The sequence below is a fragment of the Neltuma alba genome, unplaced genomic scaffold (genome assembly GCF_004799145.2).
Source record: "Neltuma alba isolate B1F8T4 unplaced genomic scaffold, ASM479914v2 tig00012097_pilon, whole genome shotgun sequence".
NCBI lineage: Eukaryota > Viridiplantae > Streptophyta > Magnoliopsida > Fabales > Fabaceae > Neltuma > Neltuma alba.
The window spans coordinates 478,981-496,625 of record NW_021636654.1 but is presented as its reverse complement, the minus strand read 5'-3'; the positions used below and the strand labels follow the sequence as shown (position 1 = coordinate 496,625).

Genomic DNA, 17,645 nt, shown 5'->3' with positions numbered 1-17,645 from the left:
AATAATAATAAGAAGAAGAAGAACACTTTGCGTAGGATACATATTACTATTGATTGTAAGGGAACCCGATACAGAGGAGGGAGAAATACAACGCTTACAAGCATAGAAAACAGCCCCAATATTTATTATTACAACATGACATATCTCACCAGAATAGGAAAAAACCAAAAAAAAAAAAAAAGAGTTTTAAGATTTATAAACATCCATAAAGGCACGCAGATCTTATATACTCAGTGGCAGCAGTGAGGGGCAACCAGCTGCTAAAAGCAATTATTACCTCCTTACCCATAACAACAAGGGTACATTTGTAAATTACGACAAGTGATAGTTTAATTATTATTTGTTATTATAAATAGTGCCCAAGGTACATAGAGCATCAAACACTGCCGCAAGTCTCTAGCCTTCTTTGCCGTCTTCGTTAATTTCGTCGAGAATCACAATGAGAGCCACTATGAATGCATAATCGACGTTGGGGTATACAGTTACCATGAAATTGTCTTTCCCTATTAATACGCTCTGAACTGTGTGTTTCTTATGCATCTGCCCCAAAAAAAAAAAAAAACAAACACACACAATTCAGGGCAGATTAATTGATCAAGTCATCATGTTCACACTCTTTGACAACGTTAAAGTACGTACCTGGGCGACGATGGTGTCAGATTCACCGGCGTAAACAATGCAAGAACGTTCGAGCCAACTACCTTTGATCTTGAAGTCGCAGACTTCTTCCTTGGTGTTATTTGCTAAGAACACATCTAATTTGGTCTTAAATTGGATTAAGGACGACCTCTTGAGTTGGAAGATCAGATCCTTTTCTTCTGTGCTTTCCCCCCTGAAAGCTTGCCATCTGTCATGTGCCGTCATTATCTGCAACATCATTCTTTCTTTCTTCATTACTGTATATACACACACACACTTACCATATGCATTCATAATTTTAGTTTCAAACTTTCGTTGGGATTATGATTATGACTGTGCATATTCGCTTCACAAAGGCTGTGCATAATATTGTTCCCTCTCTGATTAGCTGCTCAACACCTCAACTTCTTTGAATTTGTTATGGTCCAATCTTTCATACCGGAATAGAAAAAGGACTCCTTTTTTATGTGAGAAAAATAAATAACTTCTAGTTCCCGATGTGTTATTCGGTTTGCAATTTGATCCTTATATTTTAATTGGTATCAATTTGATTCTTATAATTTTGAAGTATCTAATAAATGGTCATCATACTTCAAATATGTTCAAGCAAATGATTTCAAAACATTCAATGAATTCAATTCTATCAGTTTGCGCAGCAGTAGTAATAGTTTATACATTTTTTTAGCAACAAAAAAAAAGTAGTTTTTTTTTTACAAGGCAAAAAAAATTAGTGAACACATTTCATTTGAAATATATGATACTCCACGCATGAGGACCATTTTTTTTTTTTTTTTAATGTTTTGAAACCATAAGAACCAATTTGACTGCCATTAAAACATAGGGACCAAGTTGCAAGTTAGGCGAAAGGCCAAAAGTTCCCTTCCCTTTTTACGATGTTAAAGCAAGATATATAGTATATTTATTATTAATATTTAAAAACGATTTTTTTATTTATTTTGGAAGATAAAAACATTTTCGTTCTAAAAATCATTTTGCTGTTTTATTTTGTATAGCAAAGGAAGCCCACAGCATTGGTATTTAATTACGACATAATAAATATTACCTCCAATCTTAAATATAACACCTAGTTAATTAATTTAAGTACATTAAGAAAATAAGTTAAATTAGTTATTTGATACCCTGTTAATCAAGTGTATTAGTTAGAACTATCATTATTATAAAGATATATAAATATGAGAGATATAATAGATTGAGATCTTATATTTATGATCAAAATAAAACTCAAACGATATTTTATATTAAGGAGAAAGTAGTATAAATTTTTACGTAAGGGTATGTAATTACAATCACACGAATAAAATATCATTGATATTTTCTAACATTATAACTTAGTGTTCGAATGCTCTGAACATATTTTATCCGAAAATAGCAATAATGCTTTTAAAAAAAGATGTTAAGAACAACCTTACAGAGTATGTGTAATAATTTTAAAGATTATAACTTATGGGTATGATGTACAAAAATATTAAGTTTTCAATTTCGTAACTCACGATTAAATCATTTTATCACAATAAAATCAAATGACCATGTTGGAATGTTACATCACTATTTCCTGAAGTGAATAATTAAATAATATTCCTATTTCCTTCCAAATGCGAGAAGATCAATAAGTGGGACCAGGACCACTCAAAACGAAAGAAAGAAAACAATTATGGGGAAAAAGACAAACCTTCCGGCGGAGAGTTACGATGGGGTTCCCGGCGGCGTCGATTAAGACACGGCGGTCACGGAGGGTTAAGAGAGAGCCTTTAACCTTGAAGACGACGTTGCCTTGCATGTCTGCGACCACAAAGTTGCCGTCGGAGATGGACATCACTTTCTCCACAACGCTTAGATCCACCGGGTACGGAGCACAGTATTGGGGGCCGATTACGGCAATCGGGTTGGGCGGCGCGGAGGCGAAGGCAGAGGGTGCCGGTGGGTAAGCCATGCTGTTAAGGGGAGCCTTAACTTGAGAGTGCTTATCGGTTCTCTCTCTCTCTCGAGCTCTGAGATCCAGCTCTCTTCTTTTATATATATAGATAGGATCTGAATCCAGTGATTAGGAAGCATCATTTTTCTGGTAAAAAAGGAAGTATCATTATTGTTATTACCGTTATTACCATTAGTATTACTTCTTTTGGGGGCCAAAAAAGTCTTGCAGTCTCGTGACAAATTGATGCAGCCGAGTGCGCAATGGACAATACGGCTCATTTGTTTTGGGCCACACACAGTGAGGCCCTTGAATTCAACGGGATTGCCTCCGATCTCCGCAAAGGTTTTAGTCCAAGTAAATAAAACATTTTCAGATATATTAGATCCATAAATCATTTTTATTCAAGCTAAAATATATACATATCTTCCTTCAGATTAATCATATGCAAGTAATCTTATTAAATTTTAAAAAAATTAATTTGAAAAAACAACCCTCTTTAAACTTATAAGTTTGGTCAAATAGCATCCCTCACTATTGGTTGGCATGTTATTTTGTTAAATGCCACATTATGTTCCGTTAATGAAGTAATGAATAAAGTAACGTTCGGGGATTATTTGCATAAATTAGAAAATAAAGAGGGTCCTTGTTGAATGTTCAAAGTCAAAGATGTTATTTGCAAATTACTGTATTTAATTTAATTAATATAATTAAATCTCAGTCACATATACTTTATCATGAAAAAGTAACTAGTCTTTGCCAACACTAAATAGTGGCCGCACTCTGACTCTGTGGTTGAGCGGCTTTTGGAATTTATATATTTTACAAGTTCCCAGCTAAATTATTGGTGAAGAATTTTATTTGCTTATTTAGCCACGATTACAAACCATAAGTATTGATTCAAGATTGAAAATATTGATGGCACCATGCAATAAAATATATATATCATGTGTAAATATTTTTTATTCCCAAAATTTAATAATATATCATCAAACTGTTCATTTTATGCACACAAGTCCATCGTAAGTGAATCTATTAGCTTCTATTATATAATTAAGCATTATAGTTTACATAAAACATTTAAGTCCAGTCTTTTATATGTAAAATATATATATGTGTATGTGTATATCAAAATTTTCTGGTCTTGGGCAAATAATACTTGTATTTTAACACCTCGTATTTCTATCAGTACAGCAATACGTACACACAAGTCACACACACTCCTGCGTGATTTCAAATTTAAAATTTTAATGACAATTTTAAAATAAAAATGGGTGTGATATCACTCAGGCTTATCAATCTAAACACGATAAGCACTAATGTAAGAGTGCTTTCAGGCTTCTTCCACTTTCAGCTTTTCCGGCTTCAGGTGACTGCTTACACAAGCATATGGATTCTAAAGCCAAACCAATTCTGGCTTTCGAGAAAATATTATTTTCCATATTCCCATGGATTATTTAGAGTATCAAAGAAAAATAAGAAAGAATAAATAACGCCATCAAAATGAAAAAATTAAACTCAAGATAAAATCTGAAGAGATCCATCACTTTAGAAAACAGAATAACTACCTAAATATATAATCAATCATCTAACTAAGCATGCACATCTACGTATATAGCACTCACAGAATGAGTATGTGACAAATTGTCGGTTGCAAAGAAACTTCCCTGGCGAGAGAAAGTGCCTTTTTTTCTTCCCTTTTAATTGGTGAGATTAAGTAAAAAAGTCATATATTTAGTACGGAGGAGGGAGTAACCGGTTAGGGCAAGGCTGAAAGGCAACTTCCTTGGTACTGTAAACCAGAAGAAATTAGAAAAAGTTTGATTGATACATGTTTTGCCCCGCGCGCGCGCGTGTGTAAACACACACATGTACATGTGAGTTGTAGTAATCACTAAGGACAGCACAGCTTCACCCAAGCATCATGTGACAACCACATAGTAATTAAGGTGGAGCGTAAATAACTAACGCTGAAAATTCAAACCTCTCCAAAAGTAGCCTTTTAAGGACCATTTCTTGTGTTTCCCAACCTTATATAGATATATTACGTTGTTTAGATTTCTGAAAATATAATTTTCTTCTACACAGGCAGTGCTTCGGTGAGAATGACATTTTCCTCCAGACATTATATAGATGCTTTAAGGTTAGTTGTTTGTTCTATAAGAGAAATGAACCCAGAACTAGAAGCTCCCCTTTTGCCATGAGCTGCCATATAATCTTGCCACATGGATGATATACCACTCACCATTCTTCCATGGCTATCTTTAGCAATTTGAGTAGTCTCTAGATTGTTAGATCCATTATTTCCCGTCTTAGTTTACAAATGTCAGCGAGCGCACACAAACAAAATTCAGCAATAAAATAACAAGTTCTTTTTCTATGCAAGTCTCTCTGTAAGAATGGGTTGAGACAACCGGAAGCTAGTATATATTTTAGTTTTGTTATTTTTCGAATTAACACATATATTCATTGATTTCAAAGACTGGAGCTAGATATATAATCAGATCTGAAACAGTGTGTTTTCGAAAATAATATCTAGGTTTCTTTAACGTTTATGCAGCATTTGGTGAATACCTCTAGCTTAACATGTCATGTTTATTAAAACAATGTACTCTAAAAAAACTCACCCCCATATTCCAAGCCACTGACTTATTAAGAGCCTTAAAAGTATAGATTTTGAGGTCCCTCTTGTAATATTATTTCCAATAATCTTCTCATCATATAAAAGATCTAATGCCGATAATGAAGAACTGATAATAAGAAGAGGAAAGATGAAAATGAAAACAATTAATGTGGAGTCACCTTCAACGTGGATATGGAGCATCAAGCAGCAGGTGATGGCCGGTCCTCCTTGAGCGCAGCTTTCCAGATGCTATAACAAAGGCGCTATGGTCATGATGGGGAAGATGGGCACATGAAAGACTAACTCACTGCACCTAACTGAACGTCTTTCAGTGGTTGATGAGTTAGCATTGCACGTGCCCTGCTTCTCCATCTTGCTCGGCATGCACCTTGATGATGTCTAACACAGAGAGAGTCGAAGAAGAAACAAGGAAGAAAGACTAATCATGTCCAGCTAGCTAGCTAGCTAGGAAAGTCATGGTGAATTAAGGGACATACATCTATATGCAATCACAAGTGGTTGAAGCCTACTCATGTATATATATCAAAAGGGGCAACAGGGATGGCGATTTTAAATTAAAGGAGGATGATGGGTATGGGAAAGAGCAGGAAATTTGAAAGGCTTAGTTGGGGGTGGGACCTTTTGAGCCTGCAACCCAAACAACTTTTCACAAGTGAGAAATGATATAAATAGGACCACGTACTGCTCAGCAATTAGTTTAGTTTAAAATAAATTACTGGCCGGTATATAGCCTCCAAATTCAGCCAAAGAGGCAGGTGTAAACCTAATATATGCCACCATCATACCAAATATATATAATCCTACTTTAATTTATGTTGACACCACCTGAACTGTTTTCATCTTGGAAAATATATTATAAACTAAAGCGGGGGTCTGGAGATGTCTATGTAGTTTTAAGATAGAAAACAAAAATAGCAAAATAGTTAGTTTGCTGACTAATATATGTAAGATCCTATTTGAAAATCACTCAACGGGCACATTTTACTCGTCCTTCTTTTTGTTTTGACAAATATTTAATATTGTAAATTGTCAAATTAAAGGAGGAAGTAGAAAAATTAAGTGCAAAGTTACTTCCTTCCCACTAGCTCCTGACTACGGATTTCAAAGACGCAATGCAGAACAGACAAGATATGGTACAATATTCATTAACTAAATTAATGCTGAAAAGAATAATATATGGGAAAAGTAAAATGCTGTGTACGTGTCGAATAAATTAATGAAAAAATAAGGCAAAATGTTAGATCACATACATTTACTAAAGATATTATGAAAAAGAAGAATTAAAACAAGAACATTTATCTTTTTAAATGAAACTAAATGAAGTGAAATCTGAATATTGATGAACCAATCATGGTTGCCGATGTGCCTGCCCCGTTGCTTGTCATGATCAGAAATATTGATTTGTCTGACGTTCGGCGACATTTTCCTTCCAAGAATTCACTGCAACTGAGAGGAGGAGGAGGAGGAGGAAAATTACAAGGTTTAGAAAACGCACACAGATATAAATATATATATCTCGAAGTCTTGTTCAGGATTATTACAATATTGTAATTCTAATTTACGGCTTGAAGATTAATTGGCAGTGAAATAGATTACACAAAATGCCATTTTTTGCGTTATTATTCTTTTTACCATATATTTAATGATAGGAACTGAAGTTAGTGCGTGCTCCTGGATGGCATCTATATTGAGTTTAATTATCATGCTTCCCACTTGAGTATGTCATAAACTATGTAAAGTTCTTGCACAAAAGAAATTGCCTTTGTTCATAATTCTTTTTTATCTCTCTCTTAGGCAAGTTGTGTGGATGTGGTGAGGATTTTAAAGCTTCATAATTGCATTTAATCAATCATTGCGTTTTACTAGACCTTGTTCTTCTCAAGTGGCCTCCTTGTTCATCATTTCTGGTCAAGAAGTTCATAGAAGCATTTTCTTCCTTCCTTTTTCCAAATCTCACTTCACATTTTACTTATCTTGAGTTTCGGGCTAGGACAAAACTCTCCAAGTTTAATTGGATTATAACACCGCTGTTCTTATGGTGGTTTAAGTTTCTCTGAGGAAAAACGAAATTCACATCAAAAGCTGGTCCAATAATTTAGAGGGGACCAATATTTCCTTATAAGACCAGTTAAGAAGAAAGCGAAACCCCTCACAGCTTTTTCGCTATGGTTAAGTCTACATATTATCTAGCTATATTCGTTCTTACACCCCATTCGTAATAATCTTCCACCTAATTTCAAGTCTTTGCAGAGTTATAAGCGTTTAGAAACAACTTTGTTGTTCCACACGAACACACAAAGATTGGTGCTATATATTTAATCTTTGCTTCTAGAAAAGGGCTTATTATAGTGTTGATGTTAACGCTGGCAATGGTGGGGCATTGTACGCCTAGGCACCTAGCTATGTATCACGATCTGAGAGCGCTTGAATTGAAAAAGTCAAACTTTTTCTTCTGGGTCCAAGAGAAATTACACATTAATGAGTACCAACAAAACAACAGAATATCATCAAACTTTGCATTAACTGTGATTAAGATTTCCATTAAGTTAATTAATATTAACTAAATGCTTTTGGCCAGAGCGTGTTTGTTTTTATGCGCCAAATGAAATGTTGGATTTGACCCCATTGATCTGGCATTCCACTCCACTGAGAGTCTGACAATGATGTGAGTAGTAGAAGACAAATCAAACCAAATAAAATGTGAGATACAGGAGTGGGAATATTTGAAAAGAAAGAAACATTTTGGAATGTCTTTTGAGATTTATAATTATTCTAGTCAGACATGTCAATTTTGTAAACTTACACTTGACATCACATTCTAAAAGAAATAGTTAAATAAGCAGAGAGGTTAGTGGTTTATGAGTTGTTTATCGATCAGGATGAGGGAGACAGGCATGGAAGTAGGTGGGGTGCCAATAAGCACTCTGATCAATGGGCATATCACTTAGGGCACAATGTCCAATAGTGGAGCCATATAGTACTAATAAAATTTACCTTAATGTTTAGTGGGATTAAATTAAACAAATTTGCGAGGCCTACATCTTAATAAAAATATTTTGTGTGCTTTTAATTGCCAGTTTCATGAGTGCAATTATCAGCATTAATTTAATTGTATATTGCTATTACTGTTCGAAAGTAAATTTGATTGAAAAAAACACCTATGCGCAATCAAAAAGAAATCCAGTCACTACAGATCATTTGTAAGTGCTGGCTTGTCTTACATATTGAAGATTTCATTATCTTGAAAAATCATAAATAGTTAACTGTTGTCCGAGTAATTTTGATGAACTATATTCGAACTTCATTTCAGGGTCATAGGTGCCCTCTCTGATTATGCATCGTGCTCCGACTTCTTAAGTTTTAGTCTCTTCTTTTTCTTTTTAGTTTAGAGTTCCTCTAATGACGTTATAATTAATTAAGAACAAAGCGCTATGATGAGGAACATATATAATATTCTCTTTTATTTTCAGTAAAAAAATCCCATGACTAATGTGTTAAATGAATTGATTGAATTGTTTAATCAGAAAGCTCAAAACCTTTATGCAGATTAAATAATTAATTGCCGGTACAATCACAGTGATAATCTATTTTAATTAGACAAAATGGGAAGACTTTCTGGACGGCTTTGCTAAATTTTCTATAGGATCGATGCACTCAAAAAGCTTGGAGTATATATGGAAGTTATTGGAGACCCAATTCATATACATGATCGCTTACGCTAAATCATGCCCATAGCTTTTTCTTATCCATTAAGGTAATATCATTAGTTGTTGACAATATATGTACAAAGAGAATTATGAATTGCACATATATGCTTAACTTCTGATTAAGATGTGAAAAGAGGATCATATTGCTTTGACAGTTGAGAGTTGAGACCAAAAGGTTCACATGGTTTTTTTTTTTTTTTTTGCTTTTTGGCAGCGAAATTAAATTATATGGCTTTGGATGTAGGGACGCGAAGCATTTGGAAGTGAAATGCATGATTGATGATTTTGGGCAATCAAAGAGAAAAAGTTAAAGAAAAATGATTCCAAGATCTTCATTTTTCCTCATCATATCTTCTACAGTGAATCAGAATTATTGTTGTGCCCCACTTTTAAAATTATAATACCTACTTATTATAGTTGAATTGTGAATTCATCTGGCGCACACAAAAATCATTAATTAGGTGAGTATTAATTTGACAAACCGTACCATTCATTAGTTTAGCCCATGCCATATAGTTTTGCATTGCGTAGGAGATAAGTTTATAACCAGACTATATTTAGAATATATATAAAATATCACAATTGAAGAAATGAATATGTAAGAAATTAAAATGACTAAATACTATTGATTAATTCTACAAGTTATTTGACTTCTACCTACACTCTACCCAGCCTTGCCACCTGACTTGATGACTATTTTTTAGTGACGTATAGCTTTAAAGTGAAATTATTTTTGGCCAAGCCGACGACAACGTTTTATGGTTAGATTACATAAAGTGGTTTATCCATAATCCATATCTAGGTATTTATTCAGGAAAATATAGGTAAGAAAACGAGATTAGATCTGTGATCAGAAAATGACCGACTACATACTAAACAAAGAATGAAAAGGTTGCATGTATTAGAAATTACCAATTAGCGAATACAAATAATAACAAGAAGGACCAGACACACAATGCGTATCATAACCAGCACAACACATCACATCCCAACCTCAACAATAAATGACTGAGGGCCAGTTTGGAACTCGAAATTGATTTTGATTTTAAAAAAACAGAACAACAAAGGTGAGTTTTATTTTGGGAAAATTGCAAACAAAAACCTTCGAATATGTAAAATTACGATTTGTGATCTTAAATTTAAAAAATAACAAATAAGAACCCAGTTCCACTTTTGCAAATATAAAATGTGGGTAAAATGTCTAAAATATCCCTCAGTCAAATTATGATTTGGTCTACTGAAGTTATTATTTGCTAAAGTGAATTTGTCATTTTCCATAGTCAACTCGTTATTTGGTATACGTTCAACCAAATTATGATTTGGTCTACTGAAGATGTCATTCGCTAAAGTGAACTTGTTATTTGGTTGAGGGACATTTTAGACATTTTACTCACATTTTATATTTGCAAAAGTAAAACCAGGTCCTTATTTGCTATTTTTTAAATTTAGGGTCCTAAATTATAATTTTACATATTCAAGAGGTCTTTATTTGTAATTCTCCCTTTTATTATTTTTCTAAAAAATAAATTCTAGAATCCCAAGGATCGGTTCAGTATAAGGGAAATGGAGGGAAGGAGTAGGGAGAAAATATTTTAATGAGACCCATCTGGAAAATTGAAAAAGTGGGATTACAATTTTTGAATTAATTTTTATTACTCTTTTATCTTATATCTTCTTTTTATTAATTTTTTTTACTATGTATAGGTATCCGCCCATTAAAGATAATCCTCCTGTTCAAGGCATTGTTAAATGTGAACACATTTCCTAATGGAGATTTGAATCTTGATTTATCATGCAAAACTAATTTTTTACTTGATTTTTTAAATCAAACTCGTTTAAAAAAATTTATAACTTTATTTTCCTTGGACCAACATAGGGTAAAGGATTAATGAATCCAGTATTGCCACTAGCCCAACAGGCCTTTGCCTGGCAAGTGAGTGGGATTAATATGGGCTAAGGCTTAAACCCGGTGCGTTGAAGTGGTCTTTTAGCCGTTTTGCTGCGTACTGGACATTAATTTCCTGTGCTGTCCATAAGGCATCTGCATTGCTCTTTTTTGTTGTTTTTAACAATTTTAAAATAAATCTTAACCAAATACATTTATATTAATAAAAATTAGGAAAATTTGGGGGAAAAGTCCTTCATTAAAATTTTTATTGTTGAGGATGATTTGATAAATATTTATACACAAAATTTTAATGATAGCCTGGTTGAGCAAGGACATCAACATGACATATAAAATAGTCAATAATTTTGGTTACTTTTTCATTAAATTATTTATATCTTTCTATAATATAAAAACTCTAACCAACCATAATAATCATAACTCATTTCTTATATTTTCAGCACCATATTTGTTTATAATATTTTTAGGCAATTTTTCCAAAATAAAATTTCCCAAAAATCATTTCTATATATCTATATACAAAAAATGAAAGTTTTAAAAAGTCGCATAATTCATAAATTATGAATAATAGAATTGGTTTTTTAAAAGGGAAAATGACAGATAAAGAAGGTGGAATATCTGAAATTCCAATTTGGGAAGCTAAGCAAATGTAATGACAATGAGGGAAGTACTTCCCAAATTAGAATTTTGAAATTCAGTGAAATGACAAAAATACCCTTTGTCTTTTTTTTTTAAAAAAAAAAACACCCAACCTCTCACCGGTGGCCGGCCACCGGCAACCGCCGGCGGCCGCCACCGGGCCCCGTCGCCGGCGGCCGGTGTGGTGGCTGCCGGTGGAAGTTTTTTGTAATAGTTTTTTTTTTTGTGTGGGAGAATATTACAAAAAGTGGTAGGGGTGGGATTTGATCCCACGACCCCTTGGCCATTTGGGCCAACAAAAGGACAGATGACCATTGGGCCATCAAAGACTTCTTAGCTTTATAATGCAAACAAAAATATAAGTTGACTCTTTTACTGTGACTCCAGCCCGTGACAATAATTTACCTCAGGATGACAAGTCTTAATTGAGAAATAACAAGTCTAAATTTGATATTAACAAAGCGACTTTTCCTGATACATAATAAGAAGTAACAGTATATTAATTAAAAATGACAGTTTATTTGAATATGACACGTCTTTACTAAAAATGACACGTCTAAACGTGAGATTAACAATATGCCTTTTTTATATATATATAACAAGAAGTAGCATGTACATTAATTAAAAATGACCATAATTTATTTGAAAATGACACATCTTTACTGAAAAATGACAAGTTTAAACTTAAGATTAACAATGTGTCTTCTCCTGATACATAACAAGAAGTAGCATTAACAATATGTCTTCTACTGAAAAATGACAAGTCTAAATTTTAGATTAACAATGTGTCTTCTCTTGATACATAATAAGAAGTAGCATTAATAATATGTCTTCTCCTGATACATAACAAGACAAGTCTAAACTTGAGATTAACAATGTGTCTTCTCCTAATACATTACAAGAAGTAACATTAACAATATGTCTTATACTGAAAAATGACAAGTCTAAATTTAAGATTAACAATATGTCTTCTCCTAATACATAACAAAAAGTAGCATTAACAATATGTCTTCTCCTGATACATAACAAGACATGTCATTTTCAAATAAATTATGGTCATTTTTAATTAATGTACATGCTACTTCTTGTTATGTATCAGGAGAAGACACATTATTAATCTCAAGTTTAGACTTGTCATTTTTCAGTAAAGATGTGTCATTTTCAAATAAATTATGGTCATTTTTAATTAATGTACATGCTACTTCTTGTTATATATATAAAAAAAAGGCATATTGTTAATCTCACGTTTAGACGTGTCATTTTTAGTAAAGACGTGTCATATTCAAATAAACTGTCATTTTTAATTAATATACTGTTACTTCTTATTATGTATCAGGAAAAGTCGCTTTGTTAATATCAAATTTAGACTTGTTATTTCTCAATTAAGACTTGTCATCCTGAGGTAAATTATTGTCACGAGCTGGAGTCACAGTAAAAGAGTCAACTTATATTTTTGTTTGCATTATAAAACTAAGAAGTCTTTGATGGCCCAATGGTCATCTGTCCTTTTGTTGGCCCAAATGGCCAAGGGGTCGTGGGATCAAATCCCACCCCTACCACTTTTTGTAATATTCTCCCACACACAAAAAAACTATTACAAAAAACTTCCACCGGCAGCCACCACACCGGCCGCCGGCGACGGGGCCCGGTGGCGGCCGCCGGCCGCCGGTGGCCAATTGCCGGCGGTGGTTGCCGGTGGCCGGCCACCGGTGAGAGGTTGGGTGTTTTTTTTTAAAAAAAAAAGACAAAGGGCATTTTTGTCATTTCACTGAATTTCAAAATTCCAATTTGGGAAGTACTTCCCTCATTGTCATTACATTTGCTTAGCTTCCCAAATTAAAATTTCAGATATTCCACCTTCTTTATCTGTCATTTTCCCTTTTTAAAATTCTATCGATACAAATTTTAACTGGGTCATACATGATACAGGCCACACCATCTATATATATATATATAAAATATGAAATAAAAAAGTTGACAGGACAAAAGGAAGATAAATTACTGGTGGTTCAACTGAAAACCTTACAACGGAACAAACATGTTTTGAAAAAGTTCAAAGATATTCCCGCTTTTGCAACTGGCGGAGAGTAAAGACACCATCAATACTATGCCATACTGCACAAAGCCAAGAGAAGACTGAACTCACTAATCTCCCATCCCCACGCCATAGATTCAATGAACATCACCTCTTCCTCCTCACTGCAACCACCATAGCTCCAAGGTACAGCCTCCCATCTTCACCATTTACTTCTTAGTTTCCTTCTCTTTATGTTGAATCCGTCATTTTAGCTTTCCAGGAATTGGTCCAAACTGATCAGAGTTCTTTCCCAAGTTGTTAGTTTCGGAAACTGGTTTCTCTGTAAAACAAATACTAGTATTCCACAATTTTTTCTAAACTGTATCCTTGACACCACAACATAGAAGCACCATCCTCTTTCGAGGAAGTAAATCTCCAAAAAATAGCAGTAAGATTATCTTTTTCAATGTTGCAGATAACTCGTATCAGATCATCCAAATTGACGAAGAATGACAATGTGCATATTTAAATTTTGGACAGATCGTTCGCTTTCTGTCTAAAATTTAAAATTTTGCTGTTGCCTTGTTGTGTCCGTCATCAAACTCTTAATTGCGCTGTTCCAAGTGTTTCTCAACTTAATGGAACTAAATTGCAAATTTTTAATATATAAGAATCAAATTGAAACATAAGCTACTAACAAAATCATTAAACCCAGAAGCCTTCGTATTTGTTCACTATTTTACAAACTTTGAAATTCTAATGTCACTTACCATTCTAGTGATATTATCCCCTTGGGTACGCAGAAGCCATTTTTGGAACAGCAGAGACTCAAATTCCGTCGGCTGGGACAATGACTTCATCTGCCATTGTAGGATCCTTGCAAGAACCAGCAAACCCAGATGATTTCAAGGCCATTTCTCTGCAAATTTCATCATCCCGGAAGGCACTGCTAGCTGAAGAAAAAGTAGAAGAAACCATTCCAGTGTCAGAATATAATGGGATCGGAAAAATCCGCAGAGAGTGGATTAACAACCCTATGAACATAATCCTCGTGTTATGGGTAATTTGTGGCAATCTCAGGAGGAATTCTGTTTCTTGTAATCACAGGAATGTTAGATAGAGTCCTAACCAAGAAGTCCCAAAAAGACTTGTGGTTTGAGGTCAATAATCAAATCCTTAACGCTCTTTTCACTCTCATGTGCCTATACCAGCACCCAAAGAGGTTCCACCACCTATTTCTCCTTTGTAGGTGGAAACCCACAGACATTTCTATCCTCAGAAAAGCATATTCCAAGAATGGAACTTACAAGCCTAACGAAAGGGCCCACATGATGGCCGTGGTGGTGTTACTTCATGTGAATTGCTTTGCTCAGTATGCTTTATGTGGCCTTAACTTGGGTTATAAAAGATCAGAAAGACCTAATGTTGGTGTTGCCATTTGCCTCTCCATTGCCATTGCTGCTCCAGCAATAGCAGGCCTTTATGCCATTTTTGGCCCTCTGGGGAAGGAGCATGAAGAGGCTCAGAACTATAATTCGGCCAACAATGGCATTAGGTGAGTCAAAATTGCTTTATCTTGATTCTTGTATTACATGAATTAACCAAAATTGGCGGGGGTTCAGTTAACTCAGTTACATAGACGTAATTGTTTTCCTTTTTCTCATTGGGGCTGACCAATCAGATTACTGAGTCAGTTTTCATAGTGTTATTTGTTTGTTGTCTTGGTTAATAGCTTATCAGAGAAAAGATTGTCATCTACATCAAGAAATGAGGAGACTGGTGGATTTGTCCAACCTGCACTGTCTTCATTGCCTCGTGAAGACAAAGCTACTCAGTTCAGAACAATGTAGACTTATCCAATGTGGAGTAGTCCTAGGTTGTGCAAGATCTGACATGGTGGACCAAAAGATTTGGAGGTTTCTAGAGGAACAAACCATTGTGCTGTGGAAGCTCGCATCCCAAAGCACATATAATGTGGTGCAGATGAATCTATTGCGGTGTATTAATTATATATGGTGAGGTGTCATCAATGGATTCGAAACTATTGTGCATTTCCTGCAGCAGTTTCTTGTTTAATTCTTCCTTCACTATTCCATTCATTGCATGCTTTACGTTTAGGGTCTCCTCCTCTTTGAGATCCCTTCACATTATAATGAGATAGCAGTACAGATTAATGTAAATGCAACTAGTAGTAACACCACAAAAGAAGGTTTAAAAAAAATGCTTAGCATAAGCAGAAGAATTAGAGTTTGAAGGAGGATAAAAATATCTTGTCTGTTTAGTGTTTAGGCCCGAAAATTCGCGAATGAAAATTTGTGGACGAACGAATGGGAAATGGTCTAATTCTTTTGATTCTATAGTTTTACATAACTTTTATATCAATTAAATCTTCATAATTTAAAGTGTTGTAATTAAAATTTTATAATTTACATACTCTTAATTTAATGTTTACTATTACAATCTTGCACGTGTTAAAATATGAATTACTATACACTATTAAAAATACAATTAATTATTAAAAAAAACTTATGATATTTTTCAAAAACCAATTGCAAATTTGCAATTTAACCCATTTTCAACAAGTGAAACTAAATGAACATAAAATGAAAATATTACTTTCTTGAAATTTTTTCAAAAAAAGAAATGGGAAGTCAGAGAAGATTTCCATCTCAGAGGAACAATTTACATTAAGACTTAAGAGGGGCTTACCCTGCAAAAAAAAAAGCTCATCCAATCCTTAATATAAGACCTATTTAACTAATTTGATTAAATTAAGAAAGTTAAGTAAGTTAGTTAATTATAAAAAAATATGACATGTTTTCCTAAAATACCATAATCATCTTTTTTAATATCTTCCCTCCCTCTTTTACTTGATTATGGTTGATGGAGTATCTATAGAGATAATTTAGGAAAAACTAATAAATATAAGAAATAACTCTTATATTTAGATCAAAATCAACTCAATATTTAAGTCTTATATTAAAAACTGGAGAAGTAATTACTTTACATATTGACCCATACAAAAAAATTCTATCAGGCACTTACATTAAAATAACTTCTATATGTACTATACCAGTGAGCAATTAGTATTCCTTTCTGGTTTTAAAAAAGATAGCTCACTCCACCAAGACCTCTCTGTTTCTATGAAGTTGAAAAGGAAAAACATGATCGAAAACTAAATTCACAAGGGATTTAGAAATGAATGAACGTGAAATGTGCCCACAAGATTAATAACCATTGGATAACTACATAGAGGATCAACTGTGTGTCTGTGCTGCTAACAAAAGCCAGAATGAGATTTTAGTCAGTAATCTTACATAAGTCAAAGTCGCCGCATTAAGCTATCCGAAATTCACCCAAGAAAAAATTCCCCACCAACCTCCTAGGGCACAACCATGTCTTCCAAATCCATATCCATTGTTGGAATCATCAACCAGTCATCAAGGCAACAGCTTTGCTCTGTTGCATCCACAAAAGTTGAGTCACAGCCAAGCCCCTTGGAAGCTTCTATCTCAATATTCTCCACAAATGGATATTTCACCTTTTCACTGCTCATATTACCATCTAAAGTTTCAAGGAATCCAATCCACCATGAATATGAAGAAGCTTGATTCTCTCCCCATTCTAACTCTGCAGGGCCTTCCCTAGTGGGTGCTTCTGCTGGTGCTGATTCCTGTGCTTCAGCCAAAACACAAGGTTCTGTTGTAGACCACACCGGTCCGGGCACAGGCATGGCCTCCAATAAGGAGTAGCAATATTGCGCATCTGAGAACATTGGCATATTACCGGAACAACCATATTCATAGTTGGAATTAATGCTGTTACTGTTACCATTTTCAGTGATGTCTCTTTTAGAAGTGCCTGCAAGCTGCATGACAAAATGCCCCTGAGAATCTCTTCTACCATCTAAACTCTTTCTTGTGGATTTGCTTGATGGGTTTGCTTCATCCGAGTTCATTCCTTCTTCATCCATGGCTTTGTCTACTGTGAGCCAGAATCCCAATAGGATTTAAGATAGTGGAACTGGAAAGGTAATAATGGTGGAAGCTTGAAACAGGCATGAGTGGGTAAGAGTAGGTTTAAAAAATGAGGGGGGAAATAGGAGAGAGTGGAGACAAGGATATGAATGCTGACACGTATGTGTTGAATCCATTGGACAC

General features: G+C 34.3%; 2 protein-coding genes across 3 annotated transcripts; one reads left to right on the top strand and one right to left on the bottom strand.

Moving 5' to 3' along the window:
- Nucleotides 1–174: 174 nt before the first annotated feature.
- On the bottom strand, nucleotides 175–13,418 carry LOC114722665 (protein LURP-one-related 15-like). Of its 2 annotated transcripts, XM_028908747.1 has the most exons (4): nucleotides 13,405–13,418; nucleotides 2,330–2,663; nucleotides 640–867; nucleotides 175–540 (listed from the first exon to the last, which is right to left on the bottom strand). In XM_028908747.1, exons 2-4 carry the CDS (start codon nucleotides 2,588–2,590, stop codon nucleotides 397–399), a joined length of 633 nt encoding a protein of 210 aa, XP_028764580.1. In that variant the 5' UTR covers nucleotides 2,591–2,663; nucleotides 13,405–13,418; the 3' UTR covers nucleotides 175–396. The 2 variants fall into 2 exon arrangements, with proteins under 2 accessions (XP_028764580.1, XP_028764579.1); XM_028908746.1 differs by lacking the exon at nucleotides 13,405–13,418 and having other exon boundaries at nucleotides 2,330–2,695.
- Nucleotides 13,419–14,557: 1,139 nt separating this feature from the next.
- Nucleotides 14,558–15,566, top strand: LOC114722666 (uncharacterized). The gene is made up of 2 exons (XM_028908748.1): nucleotides 14,558–15,040; nucleotides 15,218–15,566. The coding sequence occupies exons 1-2, from the start codon at nucleotides 14,595–14,597 to the stop codon at nucleotides 15,333–15,335; spliced, it is 564 nt and encodes a 187-aa protein (XP_028764581.1). The 5' UTR covers nucleotides 14,558–14,594; the 3' UTR covers nucleotides 15,336–15,566.
- The last annotated feature ends 2,079 nt before the right edge of the window (nucleotides 15,567–17,645 follow it).

Bases quoted from the DNA above. Each gene is read 5' to 3' on its own strand.
- LOC114722665 (XM_028908747.1), bottom strand. From the start codon at position 2,590: ATGGCTTACCCACCGGCACCCTCTGCCTTCGCCTCCGCGCCGCCCAAC. The intron at 868-2,329 runs GTTTGTCTTTTT...ATGATGTTGCAG, and splicing joins TCGTAACTCTCCGCCGGAAG to ATAATGACGGCACATGACAG. The intron at 541-639 runs GTACGTACTTTA...TTTTTGGGGCAG, and splicing joins CTGACACCATCGTCGCCCAG to ATGCATAAGAAACACACAGT.
- LOC114722666 (XM_028908748.1), top strand. From the start codon at position 14,595: ATGTTAGATAGAGTCCTAACCAAGAAGTCCCAAAAAGACTTGTGGTTT. The intron at 15,041-15,217 runs GTGAGTCAAAAT...CTTGGTTAATAG, and splicing joins TCGGCCAACAATGGCATTAG to CTTATCAGAGAAAAGATTGT.